We start from the raw sequence: 18,647 nt of genomic DNA on the forward strand, positions 1-18,647 counted from the left end.
CCCTCAGTCATTTACTATGGCTATCACAAAACAAACTTATTTACACTCTGTAAAGTCCTTTCACAGTCTACCAAAAATCTAAGATGGTTCCCTACAGCCAAATGAGAAAACACTGTCACTTCCAGCCATTGTTTTCCATCAGTTTACCAATTCTCTCAACTGCTGAGCACATAAACCCAGTGATACTTGCTTACTAAAAGAAATATTTGCTTATCTATCATATTGTAACATGCTTTAGGGTACTTAGACTGTAAAAGATGATATATAAATCTAAAATCAGTCCTCTAATGCAGCAATCATTTTAAAAACCACATAAAACATGTAAAGAAAAAAAAAAACTACGTAGAGCAGATACGTTCTTTTCTAATGATCAGGAACTCATAAATCATCTGCAAAAGATGATGTAGCCATCTGAAGGTGGCTAAAAATTACTCTGATTCCTGCAGTCAAACTTCACCTGTAGAATAAGTAGTGTTAAGGCTTTTCCATTAAATACATCAAATGCAGTGGCTCACCAATTTCCCTCATTGCAGTGGGCATACAGTAATGTGCTACAGTGGAAAAGCACAGTTTAATCTTGAACTATACTGGTACAACAAGCTAAAAAGAAACATTCAAATTTTTTCAATGTCAAAAATTTCAGTTAATGTAACATTGTGAATGTTAAGTTGTCATTTTTTTCAGTTTCTGTTCTGCAGATAATTGAAATCTTATTTTTTCCTCTAGGTTTGGTCACAATGCTGGAACTACCTGCAGTGTTGAAATTCCAGATTTCACTAATTCTTTAAACAGAAAGCAAAATCAATGGAATTCTTAGGATATTTAGAAGTGTTCCAGTTATATCTTGTCTGGCCTATTACAACCCTGAAGATGGTTAGTCAGGATTTTTGATCAGGTTAAATGGTTTTCCAAAACTAAATTCACCAAAAGCCAAACTAAAACTTGATTCCATTACTCCTGATTAACTTTTCCAACTGTTGACTTACAAGAGCTTTGCTTCCAAAGACTATCAGACAGATAATCAAATAGCAGAGGCATTTTCCAAGGTGAAAAAGAAGCCACTAAAAACAATACTTTTTTTCAAATGAAGAGGTATTTACAGCAATTTCTACCAGTGTGGGAACTCTTCTTCTCCCTCTTGATAATCTAATGTTTTCCAACACTGTTATGGCTGACAGAAGCTGTAACAGCACGGAGGGGTTTTTTTTTTGCAACATTCTATGATCGTCATATTTGCCTTCCAAAAGAAAAGCATCTATCACATTGTGATGTAGTGTGCAGTACGTAGGGTTTGAATGATTCTGTAAAACACAAAAATTGTTTTGTTCTGGGATCAACATATCACTGGGTACCTGTAATGTCATATTATGATTTAATATCTAGCAGTCCGCACAGCTGTATGGGGTATAGTTTTAAACTATGGTGAAAATTGGTTATGCCAAGTTTGCTAGAATGTTTTATTTTTTGGCCAAGAAAATTAATTTATTGAGTTATTTGCTTGGCTATTGATCATTTACGATTGACTTTAAAAAAAAAATAAAAGCAAGTCTTTGGATCCAATCTATATTACTACGTTTTTGCTGAATAACTGACAGTCACAGGCCTAAAACGATGTAATTTGTGATTGCTGTGGTTGGCAAATGCTCCAACAGTGGACAGTTATTTTGGCAAAACAACTAAAAGACTTAATTTTATTTGGATCAGTGTGCATATGAGGCAGTCGTGCAATAAGCTATGCCAGTAACTGAACAATTTTGCCATCACAAGTAGAATGAAACCACAGTACTATACAAGCATAGCTAGTCTTGTGAACTGACTATACTCTTACACTGCTGCCTACATACAAAGATTAAACAAGGGATTTTCATCATAGTTTCAATATTACACCGCATCATTTTGTCCACATTGCCATATTTTCATTTAAAACAAAGGTGCATCACAGTCACACTTAAACATACTTTTCTATAAACAGCATCATAGGCAGGAAATTCTGTATGAAAATAATTTACTATGTGGCAATTTAGGTTTAAAAAAAAAAAGTAGGTTTTTATGGGGTTTTGTTTGTTTTGATGTTTGATTTGGGGGTGTTGGTGTTTTGGGGGGTTTTTGTGTGTGTTTTTTTTGCGAAGCTTGGAGATTGGTCTAGGCAAGATGCCATAGCTGGAGAGAAGGATGATAAGCATGAAAAAAACCTTTAAAGGGATTGTTAGAATGAAATGCTTATGCAGAGAGAAAGGAAGAAAGGAGAACAAATATAGATGGGGTGGAGGCTATGCTATGCTGAAGCGAGGTCAGAGGGAGAAGCAGCAGGAGGATTTGACTGGAAAAGTCACATGGAGGGGTAAAAGAAGGGATTTTTACAGCAGTATTTGGGGAAGTTTACATTTCATATCTCATTCCATTCCAAAGTCCAGAGGTGAGAGAGATTCATGAACTGTTTAAACTGACAGAAAGCTACAGGAAATTGTGATTAAATAATAAAGCTGTATAATCTCTATCCCATGCTTTGTATGGCAAACTGGACCTAACAATCCCACAGAAAGAACTTTTGTTTTTACTTAGCAGCACAGCAAACATAGCTGGTGACCTCCTTTTCCCCATGCCTGTGAAATTCAACGTTAAAGACTGCATACTGTAGACACTGATTTCATGTGACCTTACATTCAGCCTACATTTTGTTGAGCTAAAATGTGGGTGCACCACAAAAGCTGCTGTCGTGATAAAGTGTCACTGTGCAGTGGAAAGTTGTCAGGAGATATTGGAAGCTGAGACTGAGGGCTGCTGGAAGTGGCAAAGGGTGCATTCCCAGAAGACCTTCACAGCTATTATGTTGTTGGGAGTGAGGGTGGAGGCAAATTAGACTTTTGCTAGAAAGAGGAGAAGAATAGAGCAGGTAGAAAGAGCAGAAGCGAGGGGGTCATGACTTGTGCAGAAGAGAAAGCAATGAGCAACTAGAAGGGCTTGGTCTGGAAAAATCTCATATGTAGAACAGTTCTGATTTGGGCCTTTAGACCACTGAGCAACGTACAAGTAACTGGGCATTTGCATAGTGTTTTCCCCGAAGTCTATATAACTGAAAAGGGGAAAAGACGTTAAAGTTGGATGTGGACTTTGGCACCCAGTTTGGTCACGGGCAGCATTCTCTAGTTTACTTTGAAACATCAGTTTCTTTCCTGCTTGAGTTTATTTTTGGTTTTTGTCTTGTTCAAGTCCATTGATGCAATAAACTACATTAAAATTTGACTTGAAGAAAAAGAGATTAAGCTTCTAAGTCTGTTTGCTACAATTAACTATTAACAGAAATTAGTACAACTACTGTAATAAAATATTTTCTTACAGTGCCAAACTAACGCTCAGAAATTCCCCATTTTCTCAAAAAGTAAATATTCTCTATGATAAAACATCCTATACATAGAAGGTATCAGTTTACAGTTAAATATCATTTCACTCCCAAATGAATTAGTTTTCTGCTTATACACTTTAAAGAGGAAACAGTAGCAAAAAATTCTCTGGTAATGAAAAGACCTAGTAGTTACAGTCAAGCTATCTCTGTCAGTAGAAAATTAGAGAAGACCATAAATACCTTCAAATTTGATAGACAGCTAAGAGACATTCAGGCCTTAAGGAAACTCCTCTTGATTTTATGGAATTAGGACTTAAACCCTCCTGCTTAGCAAGGGATGTTAAAGGAAAATATTGCAAATAAACAGACACACTTGTCCAACTTGAGAAAAAAAGTCAGTTGCTTTTTTTTCACTTGCTTTTCATTTGGGAGTTATGGTTGGAGACAGTGACTTGAAGGGTTTTTTGGGGGGAAGAACTGCTGTAAATTAATGAAGTCATCTGAAATGAACGTGAAACTGTGCTCTTGGAAAAGTTTGTTTGCAATCTGGAAGTTGTTGGCTGCATGACCTTAGGCAAGTGAAAGTATGTGGTACACTTCTGGTTCGTGCCATGGCTTGCCCGTCACTGCAGTGGTGTTGGTAATGATGCCTTTGAAAAGGACTTTGTGATACACAGCTAAAGACAGCTATGAGCAGAGGGTCATTATTAAGGTTTGTGGTCATAATAAAAAAATGCAGCAAGTCTAAGAGATACTATAACAGAGTCACATATAGCAGCTGGAAATTATTTAAAGACCAGGAATCATAGCCTCATAGTCTAAGGAAGCTGAACCACAAAAGAATCTGAAAATCTAGTGCTGTATCTTTTGAGTTGCTAACTTCCTGTTACCTTTGCCACCTACCATCCCTGATATCAGTGCATCTATATATGTATACATTTGCAGCATAATTTTTTTTTTTCGGAAGTTCAGGCTGAAATCAAGGCACACTAGAGCCTGCCACGGCAGCATGGCTATTGCTCATGTATTCATTCCACATTTTAGAAAACCATTCAAAGTACCAGATTATTTGCATGCAGCACATAAATTACTTTATCTCATGGTAAATAACTAAGCCTTGGAATTTATTTTTCCTGACTATATGGAAGAAATTAGTACACACAACATACTCTGAGGAAAAACCTGTATAATACTGTGCATACCTTATAACAAAAACTATATAAAAATAATACTGGAATTCCATGAAGTTCCAGCATTCCTATCCAACTGATATTACAGTTAGTTGAGTGACTTAACTGCAAACAATGTCCATACCACAACATGGTAGTTAGAGGCATATAAGAACACTTATAGTTCTTATTGTTGCAATAAACAAACAAATGGAATATGTTAAGAATTCAGGTTTGACGTAAGACTTGCTAATGCAACAAAAAGCTATGTCTGGTAGGCTCAAATATATCCATGGAGAATAGATGAGCTTAGCAAAACCACATAATACCTAGTTTTTCAGATCTACTCTTAAAAAAAATCAAAAGCTCTACTCTCAGACACTGACTCAACAACAGTGCTACTTTAATTTTTGCTGCTACAAAGCAGAAATTTTAAGAAAGCTGTCTTTAGAAAAACGTGAACTATCATCACACCAGTTGAAACTATGTTTGGTCGGGATATTTCTTGGCATTGCATCTTGGCATATGGAGGAAGGTGGGTTTCTAACGTTACTGTTTCGTTCACATAGCATTCATTAAACTCCGAACCATCTATGTGTCTTCCATGTAGAGAGGAGCCTGTATTAGGAAGTCAACTGCACTGTCAACAAGGCACATAGTGCAAGGGGGTATTCAGCCATTTCAAAGAAGGAAGAAAAGGCTGTCGTCATGTTATGCTGATCTCTTCCTATATTTGCACATCTCCTAAATTTATACTATCAGTATGTACTTATGGAAAGTTCTGCCTTAAGTTTTTAAAAATCCTGGTACTGTAGTAAGATCATGTAGCCAAATATCCAGGTTTCTGTCTAAGGAGGTATTTCAACATGCTCAAATCAAAGCGCGCATGCATTCCACTGCATGCAGTGAGAACATTTGAGAAATGCGTGCTCCTATGCTCCTTGCACAACTAGGATGAATTGGCCATGAGAAGATGAGAAAAAGTAGCCTTTAATACTTCAAGATAATACAGGAAAGCAGAGCTACCTCTGCCTCTTCCTTATTTTCTAACAGTATTAAAGCTTCAGACGAGATGAATAATATCAGCCAGCGTAAAGATGCAGCCCGGGTGTAATGGCTGCCTTTCCTGTTTAGGGCTTTTGAATTAGTTCACGAACAAGTTGTGGACCATCATAACCCTCACATGTAGGTCCCCTCTGTATATTTGAAAGTAATCCTGCTTTAATCATTTGCAAAGGTGCAGAAGATGCATCCCAGCTACAATTTTATCACAGCACAGAGTGTGCATTTTATTTCTTTATGTACCAGTAACTGACTTGAGGGCATCAAGCTTTCCATTGTTATCACTCAGCTTATTATCTTGAGATAGCTAGCTCAGACCAACATTGAGCCCTGACACCATTTAGACCATTTAAAACTATTTAAGGTGATAAATTGCAGACAACGAGGAAACTCACTGTCTTTTTCCCCCTGCCCATTGAGCCTTCCACAGAGATCTTGCTTGGGCTGTAGGATGCAGCCTGTCAGGCTTTTATCAGGCATGCCTGGCTGAGGAATGTAAGAGTCATTGCAGGTCTTCAAGTCCACACTCCCTCACCAGTATTTCGGCAGTATGGAGAGAGTAGGTGTCAAGAAATGTCAGTCCAACAAAATTAGCTTTACAAGGGATTATTCTGATGTGCATGAAAGCTTCTGGTGAGAGGGAGCAACTTGAGAATGGTTTATAAATTAGTATTGTGTGCTTAAGTATGAGTTATGTTAGGAAAAAATATTTTTCAGTATTTTATTCTTATTTTTCAGGGGAAGAAAAAGTTTCCATGCTACTTTAATCTGAAACAGGACTTCTTTTAACTATTCAGGAAAAAAAAGAAAAAAGTCACGATGAAAGAGTCTTGAGGTGCCAACTCCACCAGCACACCATTCAAGTCACACTAAAAATACTTCAGTAATGGTCAGCTTCTGCTTTTTTCCTCTCAAACCCTGTATTTAACATTGTTCTCCTTCATTCAGGAACATTTCCCGTTTTCCAGTTCCCTCTACTCCACCAGTTATTTCAAAGATCAGGAAATATTACAGAACTTAAGTAAAAAAGCCATCTTCAGAGGACACTCTGATTAAACCATTAAGCAATTAATTATTTTTTTCTAATTTGCATAAGGCTCATACATCTCAGTGAGTCAAAGACTATTTTCTTACAGTTTTGAAAAGAGACACCTAGAAAGTCTTCCTTATTTCACTGCAGATGAAACAGACACACGTTTTGCTTTGAAATCTGCGTCCGATTAGTCGCCCCAGACCTGTATTCACCTGCCGCCCTTCCCTGCGCCGCCCTGGCGACCAGCAGTAACTCCGTGGCACTCTAAAACTTCTGCCAACTTCCCTGTGCCTCCGCCTGTCCCACCGCCCCCAGCCCCAGCGCGGGACGCGGCTGCCGGTCCCCCCGCCCCCCCGGCGCCGTGCCCGCACGAGCCCCCGCACAGCCCCGCTCCGCACCCGCGGGGCAGACCCCGAGCGGCCCAGGCCCTACCTGAGCTTCTCGCCGGCCGGCACGGTCAGCCTGTTCAGCCTGTCCATGCTCCGGGACCCACCGCGCCCCTCCCGGCCCGGCACCTGCCGGCGCGGCCGCTTCCTCCCGCCGGGCGCGGTTCCCTCCCAGCACCACGACTCGGAGCGCGGCGAAAACTCGTCTGCCAATAATGCCCCCGCTGGGTTAAATCGCTGCCGTGCCGGGCTGGGGAAGCCTCTCTCCGTCCTACCCGCGGGCGGTGGCGGAGGAGGGACCCGGTGCTCGGGCGCCCGCCCCGCCCCGCCCGGCCCGGCCCGGCCCGGCCCGGCCCGGCCCGGCCCGGCCCCGCGCACAGGTGGCTGCGGCACCGGCAGCCGAGGTGGAGCCTTTGGAAATGGCAACGCGAGGCCTCGCTAATCCGCTCCTCCCTTTAGACCTGCCGGAGCGTTTAGGGAAGCTCTGGTTTGGCCTGGGAGAAAGGTGAGCCAGCAGTTCGGGTGCCCTGGTGCCACAGCGGGTTAGATGGGGGGTCGGGGGTCCCCGTCGGGGCTGTGGCAGGGCCAGGGAACCCGCTCGCGGGGGCCTGTCCAGCCCCAGGTGAGGGCGCAGCCGGCGGCGAGCGATGCAGGCGCTTGACTCCCCTCTCCTCCCCACTCCTCAGCGCTTCCTGGTGAAGATGTGCCAGGTAGCAACATGCTGCCGTGGGAGCTTTTCCCTTCCCAGACGTTCTCCAGCAAAGCTAGAGAAAACCATTCTGTTAACCCCGTCCTTTTGAATATAATTGTAAGGGGGGAAAAAACGCTTCCTCACCCTGTTTCTTGAACTAAGGCAGGAACAAACCCTGGTCCTTCCAGGGATGTAGGCAAGGCCATTCCCACCCAAGATGTAGGCAGCTGACTTGTGTTTTACGGCTCTGATATCTCCGAGCCTGGGATTTTTTTGCTTAGTTTTGGGCTCAACCATTTTTTCCTCTTTAAAGATGAACTTTATAGGCAGCTGCTTGCTTCTGATGGGCAATGTAGCAGATATTCATGTTCAGCCTTTATCATGAAGTGCTGATTAATTTGAATTCCACACCTTTGGAGGATGGCTCCTGTTCCTCTCTTTCTGTATCTTTGCCCTGTCTGTTGTTTAGTTTATAAGCTAAGGCTGGTCTAGTCAGGAAACCTACTCATTCTTTTTTAAAAAACGTACATCTGCATCATGTTAATATGTTTTGATAAGTAGAATATGTTTTGAGGACACGCAAAGTTACTTCTTGGGGAGATTCTCATTGCCACTTAGGCTAGATTTTCACATGGATGTGTCTTCTCCCCGGATTGTACCGACTATAGTTTTTTCTTGCGAAAATGTAACAGCAAAACTGGCTTTCCTGGTTAGTGCAGATGACTCCGGGGAAACAGCCTGCCATGAGATTTGTGTCTTTGATAACAGTATTGCTCTGATCTTGGCATGGGTGACATTTCTGGTCTCTAAGCTTTCAACATGGAAATTACTCGATATTTGCATACAGTATTTCTCTAGGGAGGGCCCATAGTGAACAAAATGCCCTTTTTGGGATATCTTATAAAGTTTGTGGGCTTTAAGGAATAACGTAATAATGTTGAATGTTGTTAGTTACACAAAACTTTGGAATTCCACCATGCATTGTATCTGGTTATGAACGGGACACCTTTGCAATTTTACTCCCTAAAAATTAAATTTGAAAATTAAATTAATTTTCAATTTGTTAAAATTAACACTCTGGCAATGTGAAGAAGTGGATGTAAATAAATTGCGGTGTCGCTTTACTTTTTGCTTACATAATCTTCTTGCTGTATCTAAACATGTATCAGAACATGGGATTTGCTCACTAGGCTCCTGCAGGGAGTTCTCTTACACAACAACTGCCTCTTGCCTGACTCGCAGAAATCCCAGACGGTTTCCCTTTGAGATCCTTGGTGGCAGCCTGTCATTTGCACTGCCATGCTGGTTTCGCCTTGTTTCTTCCTGACTCAACAGTTTACAGGTTTAGTTTTAATGCTCTGCAGTGCCTGGTGCGGAGGGCTTTCACGCCTGTCCTCGCAGCGCTGTCACCTCGCTGCTCCTGGGAAGGGGCCGTTGCTGATGCCTCGTGCTCAGGGCAGTCCCCGAGTCCCCAGCACTCAGGGCTTGGTGACAGCATGGCTAACGCAGGATCTCTCATCCCTGTGATCTGCTGGCCCATGTGTTTGTGTAGCTGTGCAGTGAAATGGATTGGGGAAGGAGTCCACTACAAACAATCTAGCAAAAAGTTGCAAAAAAGGGAGTTTTAACTGCATCGGTTCCTTGATTTGATGTGGTGCACAGATATTTGTGAGGGTGCAGCACAGGGTGGGAGGAATAGGCTGTGTGACTGCTTAGACTAGTACTGCTGCCAAGAAGTTACTCCTAAGGCAGTCTCCATTGCACAAGGCTTTTTCATGGGATTTTGTGGCATCTGCTGTGAGGCCTGTCCACTGGTCATACCTCAGCTTGCTTGCTTCTTCCATGTATACACATGGCCCAATGCATAGCCCTGCTTCACTTGAATATCTACAAGCATTCTGTAGCCAAAAAACCCCAAACCCTTTCCTACTACTCCATCAGGGCTTGTTTTTACCTGTTTGGAAAGCAGTACAGGGAAAGGAGCTAAATGCTTGTCCTCGCAGCCCTGGCCCTCTGAATGCTTAGGCAGGGCATATCTTTCGTTTGTATCCATTCCTACCAAGACACACTGGCACTGGAAGTTTTTCTTGGAGAGAAGAGTCCTGGCCTAGAATTAGCAGAGGTCACTAGTACCAGGGGATGTGGCATAGACTGGCCCTCTTTGCTCATGCCAAACATGGGCAAAGAATAAATTAGCCCCTTCCTCCCCAAAAAGCACATACAGGACCCAGTATCCCACAGTTATCTTAAACCCAAGGCATCTGAGAGAGCGGTTTCTCATGGCCACCTTGGAATATGCTGTTCCTGGGAAGGCAATAGAGAGTCAACTGCAGTCCTGAAATTAAGAAAAGGAAGCCACCCTCCCCCAAATGTGAAACAAAGTCTTTCTAGTTACTGTGAAATTCCTCCTCTTCCCCATTTTAAATGTGCAGATGGATCAAAAACATCTGGTTCTAAACAGTGTAGCCTCACCAGAAAACGACTGCAGCCTCCTTTGCTCTCTCTGGTCTGCTTTCAAATCAGCCTATCTGGCCATCTACCCTGGTGTTGAGAAAGTTTGCTTGGGTGCAATAAGATAGGATAACCACTAGAGAAAAAGCTTAAATAAAGAAGGACATGCCCAAGCCCCTCCAAACAGCCCTAGGCCTCTTCTTTTTTTGCAGCAGGTGGTTTCAGAGTCCAAACTTCTGGCCCGTATTGGGACTGATCCTGTCTGTGGTCACAAGGATTTTTGTATAGTCCATATGGCGAGGAGTGGACTGTAGTTTGCAGATGGGGCAGGAATGGGGCAGGTGAGTGGCAGCAGTTCCTCCATCCCTCCAGAGTTACTCATCACCCCAAAATGGTGTCTCTGGGGACTCCGGCTGGAGAGGGGTCAGGGCTTTACTAACCCCCACTCCAGGAAACACCCTGCTTCCTCTTCAGGAGCCCTGGGACGGCCTGGAGGCAGTGGCAGGTTTGAGCCATGCAGAGAACATAATGTCATGCTATTTTTGTAGTTGCAACCCCAGCAACTGTCCCTCTCTGACCTAATATGCTCATTTGGAGAATGCCAAAGAGGAACTGGGATTTGTTTTACCACGTGGGTGGCATCTTGACCATAGTGATGGTTAACATGAAACCCTCCTCCTCAGCCATGAGTCCCATTCTTGGCAGAGGGGGATTTGTTTTGAGGAATGCCTGTGCCACCTCCATGCTCCCTGGCACATCTGGGGCCAAGGGGGGACAGTGTGGGATGCATGGTCACCAGCTGGAAAGTGCTGCTGCCTGCTGGGGCATGGCCTGGCAGCCTGGACCAGCCCATGCCGCCCAGCTGAGGGACAGGTGCCAGGGACGTGGGGCATAATGGTGTCCCACAGGAATGTACCTTGATATCCTGGATTAGACTTTTTGCAGAGGTGTTCCCACAGTACTGGTCTTCTGGAACATCATCATTCAAGCCCTTTACCTAAATGGTATTTTCTTATCTAATGTTTTAAGAACTTGTATTCACACAGACTCTGCCATTTTTGTGATTATGTAGATAGCCACTAACTTTATTTTCCTGTATATGGCTACAAAAGATACAGGATAAATTCCTGGCACCATTACTTAACACAGGTAGTGCAGGATTTGCTAGTAAAGTCCCCTGGCAGGATGGTTCACAGAATATGCTTGCTTTTTTATTTTTATTTTTGATGCTCAAAATGCCATTGAAATTTTGGAAAAGACCTTCTAAATGCTTGGACAGATTTCCTAAATGCCACTGACTGTTGCAACATGATTTCCTCATCACTGCAAGTGTTGTGGCTTAGTCAGGGTTTGTCTCTCTGATCGTCTCCCAGTATGACTGTGTAATACTCCATTTATGCTCATAAATAAAAAGATTTTTAAAAAGCAACTTCTTTATCTTGTATGTTCAGAAACCAAAATTATTTTATACTCGTCTGCTATTTTCTGCTATTTGTTTCCCTCTGGCTCATTCCTTGTACATGCTGCCTCACGCTGGTGGCGTGTTCTGGTTTCTATTTCAGAGCTGTGAGGTCATCGAGGTACGGTCAAAACCAGACTCGGTGGAACAAACTCTCTCTGAGACTGTGAGTATCCCACCTTATTTGGTCAAAATTTGCTGTGAATTGTCAGATATTTCCTGTTTACTAAGGGCTCCAGTTTTCTATACCCTATTAAGATCATTTATGGTTTCACTTTGCTTCTCCGACTAGATGGAAAACTCCTGTAGCACAGAAACAAGGGATTGGACGACTTGTCTGAAGCATTTTAGTCCTTGGTAAGTGGTGTCCCTAGATCAGAACAAGCATCTTCACACAGAGCCAATTGTTGTAGAGAAACCATTAGGCAAAATCCAGAGTTTGACTGCTATCCCTGACACAAGACTGGTGGTTTTTCTTGGCTGAAGGTTTCTCTCTGACTCCTGACTGTCTTTTCTGATTTCCACTGAAATTAATGCTCTCTAGTTTAATACCTTCCAGTACATGGTTTGTATGATGATTTTGGAGTTAGGAATTCCTGCTGAATTACTAATGTAATTAATATTTGTATTACAATGTTAAATATTCTATAAAATATCAGCTGTACATATCTTCCTTTTAAATTCATATGCTTTGATGCTAACACCTTTTCATGGAGACCATTCATGCCATTGTCTTAACGTGAATTACAGATTATGACTATGTTTAGTCTAGGGAGCCTAGGGGCCTGTTTGAGTTCCTGGTCTGGGTTGGCAGCAGAAGCCACATACTGACTGCATAGCGGGACAAGGCTCCATGATGCAGCAGCATCTGCCTGTAGCCTCCTCTGCATGACAAGAAACCCTAGGAATGTGTCCCGGGCAGGAGCTGTGGCACACAGGAGAGATGAGCAATCAAGCTGCAGGAAAGTGTGCAAAGTCCAAGCCAGTATATAGGTACAGCCTTGGCTCTCAGTTGCCATTTCTGAACTGCTAGGATTTCACACAGTTGAAATAAAAAGCAGAGAATTGTAAACTGTGTCATGTAGCATAAAATTTAGCAATGAGAAGGTGAATAAAAAGAATGACAAATAGTTTAGTTTAAAACATCAATTTACAGTAAATCCTTTAAATGTTTACTTATTTTTAATGCTTTGAGGAGACAGTGCTGCATCAAAGGATCTCAATGAACTATGCATGACTATTTCAAGAGGAAGCTATTTTTTACAGATTGCATTAATGCTCATAGATACAGTCTAGTGCCTTCAATGTATGTAAACCAGATGAGAAACCTGATTTGAAATAAGCAATTAGTTTGATAACCAGGTTTTAATTTTATTCATAACATGACCATGTAAGACTTACTTTTTCTCAGTCGTGCTAGAAAACTCATTTCTTAACCCCTTCTCAATTAGCAAAATTTTGTCTCCAACATTAATAGAGAAGATCATGCCAAAATGTTTTCTTAGAAGTACTCAGGAGTCAAGGATATAACTGCTCTTTATAGGAAAGACTTCTTCAAGTGGATTTCATGTATGACCTGTCTTGCCAAGTAGCTACTGTATTTTTTCATTTTGACTTCCCCACTTCTGGGGAATGTGGAAAACCACAAGATGTTGCATGTTTTACTCTGTAAAAGACAGCTTCGTGAGCTTTTGCTTGGCTTCTCCTTCAGGAATTCCTGACAAAAGAGCAGCAACATAAGCTCTCCTGAGCAATATGTAAAATGATTGAAAATTCACTTCAAAATATCTGTCCGATCTTACTGTCTTGAGGACCTAGCTCAGAGGTACTTCTTCCTGCCTGTATCTACATGCTGTCTTAAATCTCTCTCAGACTCTGATAATTGCTTCAAAGAGAGTATTTATTCATACGTAAAGGTCTCTAAAATCTGAGTCTACTGCTTGAGCTCTGACTTCATGCTACTACTGGGATAGCACTAAAGGTGGGAGCTTCAACCATGGAAGCAGTGTAATGTGAATGTAAATGTCGCTGGTCAGTAGGAGGAATTTGGCTTGATCTGTCTGTGTTCACATGAAAGTCAGTAAATGCTACAGTTCTCTTTATAAAGGCTATGGAGGTTTAGTGAAAATAGCCCAGACTGATTCCACCTACATCTGGATTGGAAAACAGCCCAAATTCGTACCACCTGAATCTGAACTGGAATCTGTAGCCATGTTGCAGGCTTGACTTTTTCCTAAAGGCCTGCTATTTTCAAGTATATTGTATATATTTGTTCTCTTCTGCTTTCAGAATATATGTAGGAAGATGTGCCAGCAATACACTGTGGGGATGAAGAGCGGAGGGGAAACAGAGGGTTAGCAGTAGACTGTCACATGCCGCCTGGGAAGGTTTTGTGCATGATCATATGGGTCTGAATGCAAATTTGTGGGAGCTGGTACTAGGCCAAAAAAACACTCAAACTCTATTGTTTAAAACTATGCCAATTTAGACATAGGTTTTTTTCCCCTTGATTTCTATTTCAGTTGATACACTGCCTACTTAACCTACTGTTCAGTGTCCCATAGCTGGTATTTGGAAACCATGAGTTTATGGAACATGATTTCTCATGACATTCTCGGTATTTACTATTTACTGATTGGTATAAACAGGTGAAACACGGGTGCTTGATGTTTAAAATAATACATCTCTGTTTTTTCCAATCATTGCTCCCAGACTTTCATTAACTAGTCTATTTGAATGATTTTTTTCCATTTCCAGGATGCGTCTAAGATGTTTTAAACTAGAAAACACTACTTGTACAGGAAAAGTTACATGTGAGCCTTTAGTTGTGAGCCTTTAGTTGTGTCTTAGCAGATGAGAGGAAGGTACTTTTCTGTCCAAGTATTTTTAAATAATACTAATTCTCAGAAGTTTTAGGGTCCTCACTGTAGGTCAAATGGCTGAATGCCATAGTATTAATTTTGGAAGACTCCTAGTAACTCCCCTAGAATTCTTAAAGCTTTAATCTGTTATCACTTTGGATACTAAATGACATATTCAAAGTTTTTCATACAGTAATAGTAGTGGGAGATGCATTTGAAAATGCAACTTTACATTTAATTGAATGGGATTTGAGTTTGTCTTTAGGTTCACTGGAGGAAACAGGCCGTACACGTAGGCATGTACTGCAGGGTAGGCAAAGATGTGAAAACAGTAAATTTAGTAGGATTTTCTCATGAAGGGGCTTCTGAGCAAACTCGTTTTAGCACCTGCAGAGAAAATGTGTTTTATTTCTCTGGGGACAAACCCACTGTGTAAAAAGCCGCACTTCTGCTTTTCAGTTTTACTGTCATCTGTTCCACGTGCACACAGAAACACAAAATTTGCTCCTTCAGACAGACTAATTTTTTTAATGTTAAACTGAAAGTGTTTGAGGTCAGATTGCCTTGGAGGCAGTGATCTGTGTTGGAGCCAGCTGACAGCTACAGTGACTCTGAACAAGAGTGCTGCTGCCTGGCCTGCAAATCTTACCCCTTTCAGCAGTCAAGAGTGACTGCAACAGATATTCGTAACTGGCCAGCTTTAGTTTAGCTCTGATCCTAACCACAGGAGGGAGGGCGTAGGGGCATGGGCTTCTTTGCAGACTGGCAAGCCACTCTTGTTTCTGACTTTTCTCCAGGGTTTGTATACCTGTCCCTCCTTCCTCCTCGTCCCTTGCTGCAACTGGATTAAATCTTGGACAAGTTTTCTTCCCTGTCTGTCCTGTTTGGGATGTGGATTTACCCTGCAGGGTACCCAAGAAGCCTTCGTGAGAGTGCTTAGCTGAGTGGATTATTTGGCCCTGGCATTGAGAATGAGTCTTGCATGGGGCAGAGGAGGATGGGGGAGAAGAAACATTTTGTGTCTTTGCTTTCTGCCTGTGCCTACTGAGAATCAGTCAGAATTCAGACATAGGCAGTGGATGGTCTAAATACGTTTGTGTCCCTGCTGACAAAATCACTGTGCATATTTATGCAGACAAAAGGTTGCACAAAGTTTTCAAATTTCAAAATGAAAGAGATGTCTTAAAATGAGGGTTTTTTTGTATAGCACTGATACTCTTTCAACATACAATGATGCCTTCAGTAACTGGAAAATGCTGAAAAACCAATAGTTTTTAAGCCTCTTCTTTCCTGCACTGGCCTGTAATACGAGAAAAATGGTTGGTGCATCTTTTCTCTGGCACAATTTGGTAACCTGCACTGCTTCACTGACCATAATAATTGCTGTCTGAACATTTTCCTGTTCCTGCTTAGGAACAGGAATAATACCTTTGTCTGTAGTCTCTTCTGTTTTCATGTGTTTCCATCTTCCTATAACTGCTGTCTTCTGTTTCTGGGATAACTGGAATTGACTAACACTATGTTCTGGGAGCAGAAATGTCACCGAACAGAAAAAGTTCCAAAAGTCCTTCTTACCCAAAAGTATAGTGGATTTGAAATACCGCCTTCAAAAAAAAAAAAAAGATCAAGGAGATATGGGAATTTCTAAGGAAAGAAATTATCTTATTAATTAAAAAAGTAGCAAACTACTATTTGAAATAATAAGAAGATAACATTTTATGACCAAAGGTGCCATATGGCTGTGAAATGAGATAAAGTTTCATGGAATACTCTCTTCTGTGGCAAAAAATTGCTCAGACTTGTAACTATAGCCATGAGAGTTTTCTGTTGTCTAAGACGGCAAATTTTGTGAATTGATGCAAAGAATATTTTTACACAGTTGGTAACTTTAATTGCATTAAGACTGCAAAACTGTATCAGATGAATAAGAATGTCACACTACATCAGTGGGTTATTATGTTTTTATATATCCTATTTTGAAGCATTTATTGCTGTAGTACAGCATTTAAAAGAGTTATTGCATAAGTTTGTGATCATAAGAGCCTGCATCTTTCTACTCTCAGAGTATATTGGGAGAAAAAAATTCTACATTTAGTATCAAACAGTGGGTTTCAGAATAACTGTTTCTATTTTTTTTGTCATCCCTTCAGGTTTAAAACATAAAGGGAACTCAGGGAGAAGTGAAAGAAGAAAGAAAATTTGATAGAAGTCTACATGTAAAGAAATGCTTATATGTAAATTTGAATATTCATTGCATTGCAGTAGCACATAGTAGTCCTATTCATAAACAATTATTCCTTTTCATTATATGTTGTTCCAATAGAGAACAAGAAGAAGATCACTGCACTGAGGAAATTACAATCTAAAATATTTTGGGATTAAAGAACATTTTTGTCTGGTAGTTTGGAAATAATATACATTGATGATAGTCTTATGAGATTTTTAATTTCTGGACACTAGTGAATTTTAGCAACATCTGCAGCATGGACTTGGGTACTTAAACCTTCTCTGTGTTGTAGAGATCTGCCTGGGGTTATGTTATACATTCGAAATTGTCCTGTTAGTGCCACAGTAATGTTGAGTCAGGAATATGTTTATGAGTGAAAACTAGATTGCTATGTACTATTTGTAATTTGAAACTGTTGACAATGTATATATTATTTTTATAGTTTTTTCTATAAACTGTTCATATTAGTTAGCAAATAGGAAGACAATAGTGCTACACTAGAGTCTTCCAGGGAGAAATTATTGGGTTTTAAGGTATCTCTTCCTTAAGGGTTGTGATTTCTTTAAAGCTTAAGCCTTCCTTGAGGTCCGTTAACTTTCATCATTCTGTTCACAGGAGAATTTCCTCTTTTATGAAAAAGACTCCTCAAAGTATCATGAGCTTTTAAAGAAATTACAGATTTCTATTATTATTTTTATTCCTGGTGGAACTGATACCAGCAACACTTTCCCGAATCAAAGTTCACAGCATAAATTTGTTTCAGCATGGCCCACTGGGGTGTTACACCAGCTCAGTGAGTGACGTACTATTCATACGTGTGCACACAGAGGCACCCACCCACACCCATGTGCTCGTTTTTATCTTCCTTAAACACCTGATGCAGGCTAATGTCACAAATGTCATGTGAATCAGACCTTTGATCTGACCCAGGATTGCTTTACTTTAAGTAAGCCAATACTCAAGAATATTAGAGTAGAAAGAAATGCCATAATAAAGGAACAAAATTTTGAGCTTGGTATAGAATAAATTCTAAGCCTGCCCAGGTATCTGCTGGACCTGCGCCATAGGGCTGCATTTCAAAATGTTCTTGGTTCATTGGTTGTAATGAACAACCCTTCAAATCTGTACAGAAAGTGGAGCTTTCCCAGAAACTGGTGTTCTGTCCTGTGGACTCTGCAAGGTACATGATAGATATATACTATAGATATATACTGATGTGTGGGTTTTGACTTAGGCTGGTTCTGGACCATTTATGTCTTTAATCCTGAAGAATTTATTCCCATTACTCAATGTGGTTAAGAGAGAATCTGATACCGTATTCACCTTGATGATGGCAGAGAAGTGTTGCTGGAAAGACATCATCTGCAAGGGCTCTGGTCTGTGATCTGAAATAAGCTATATTTGTTATTTTTCAGTGGTTTAGAGCTGCTGTTTGTTTGGTTTTTTAAGCTAAAAACCAATAAAGTACCAATGTGATGGAGGTATATTGTACATGTTTAGTACTGCTTTTGGTTAAAAGCTGAAATTGTTGAAATTTTTGTTTTATCTGTAATCTTCAATAAATCCATGGAAAAGGATTAGCTAGCAGAGAATACCTGTGAAACTGTACATGTGAATCATACTTCTGTTTCTTTAAAAAGACAAAATAATGACAGGAAATATTTGACTTCAGAATTTTTTTCAGAGTATATTTAAATCTATCTATTTGTGGGCTATATATGGACAAACATCATCTAGTTATGATTAATTTCTTAAACATTATTTGTACCAGTAATATAAAAGGAATATAGCTAGTAGTTCATGCTGACATTTCAAGCAATACAAACAATCCTTTTACTTCTGTGATCTTGAACTGTAATATCTATTCATTAAAGCAACAGCATGAATATGTGTTGTATTCCTGTGTATTTCTTCAGAACACTATTGCTTGAGCCAGAGGAATGAAATAAGGAAGATACATACTGA

The 18,647-nt window shown here is 40.8% G+C and overlaps 1 protein-coding gene and 1 long non-coding RNA gene across 6 annotated transcripts in view; one reads left to right on the forward strand and one right to left on the reverse strand.

Annotated features, from left to right (window-relative positions):
* The window catches only part of BLNK (B cell linker), a 103,809-nt gene that overhangs the window by 42,539 nt on the left and 42,623 nt on the right, over positions 1-18,647 (reverse strand). For 2 of the 4 annotated variants that reach the window (XM_074830999.1, XM_074830996.1), the window contains exon 1: positions 7,040-7,227. The exons of the other annotated variants lie outside the window; for them this stretch is intronic. In XM_074830999.1, the coding sequence (XP_074687100.1) occupies positions 7,040-7,086 (47 nt within the window). In that variant the 5' untranslated portion in view covers positions 7,087-7,227. Of the gene's footprint in view, positions 1-7,039; positions 7,228-18,647 lie in introns of those variants that run through there. 4 annotated transcript variants of the gene reach the window in all.
* On the forward strand, positions 7,369-18,568 carry LOC141925646 (uncharacterized). 2 transcript variants are annotated; one of them, XR_012623898.1, is made up of 4 exons: positions 7,369-7,498; positions 11,698-11,760; positions 11,887-11,951; positions 16,606-18,568. It is a non-coding gene; the product is annotated as an uncharacterized LOC141925646 (long non-coding RNA). The 2 variants fall into 2 exon arrangements; XR_012623899.1 differs by lacking the exon at positions 7,369-7,498 and adding an exon at positions 10,351-10,476.

This window comes from Strix aluco, chromosome 7 (genome assembly GCF_031877795.1).
Source record: "Strix aluco isolate bStrAlu1 chromosome 7, bStrAlu1.hap1, whole genome shotgun sequence".
Taxonomy (NCBI): domain Eukaryota; kingdom Metazoa; phylum Chordata; class Aves; order Strigiformes; family Strigidae; genus Strix; species Strix aluco.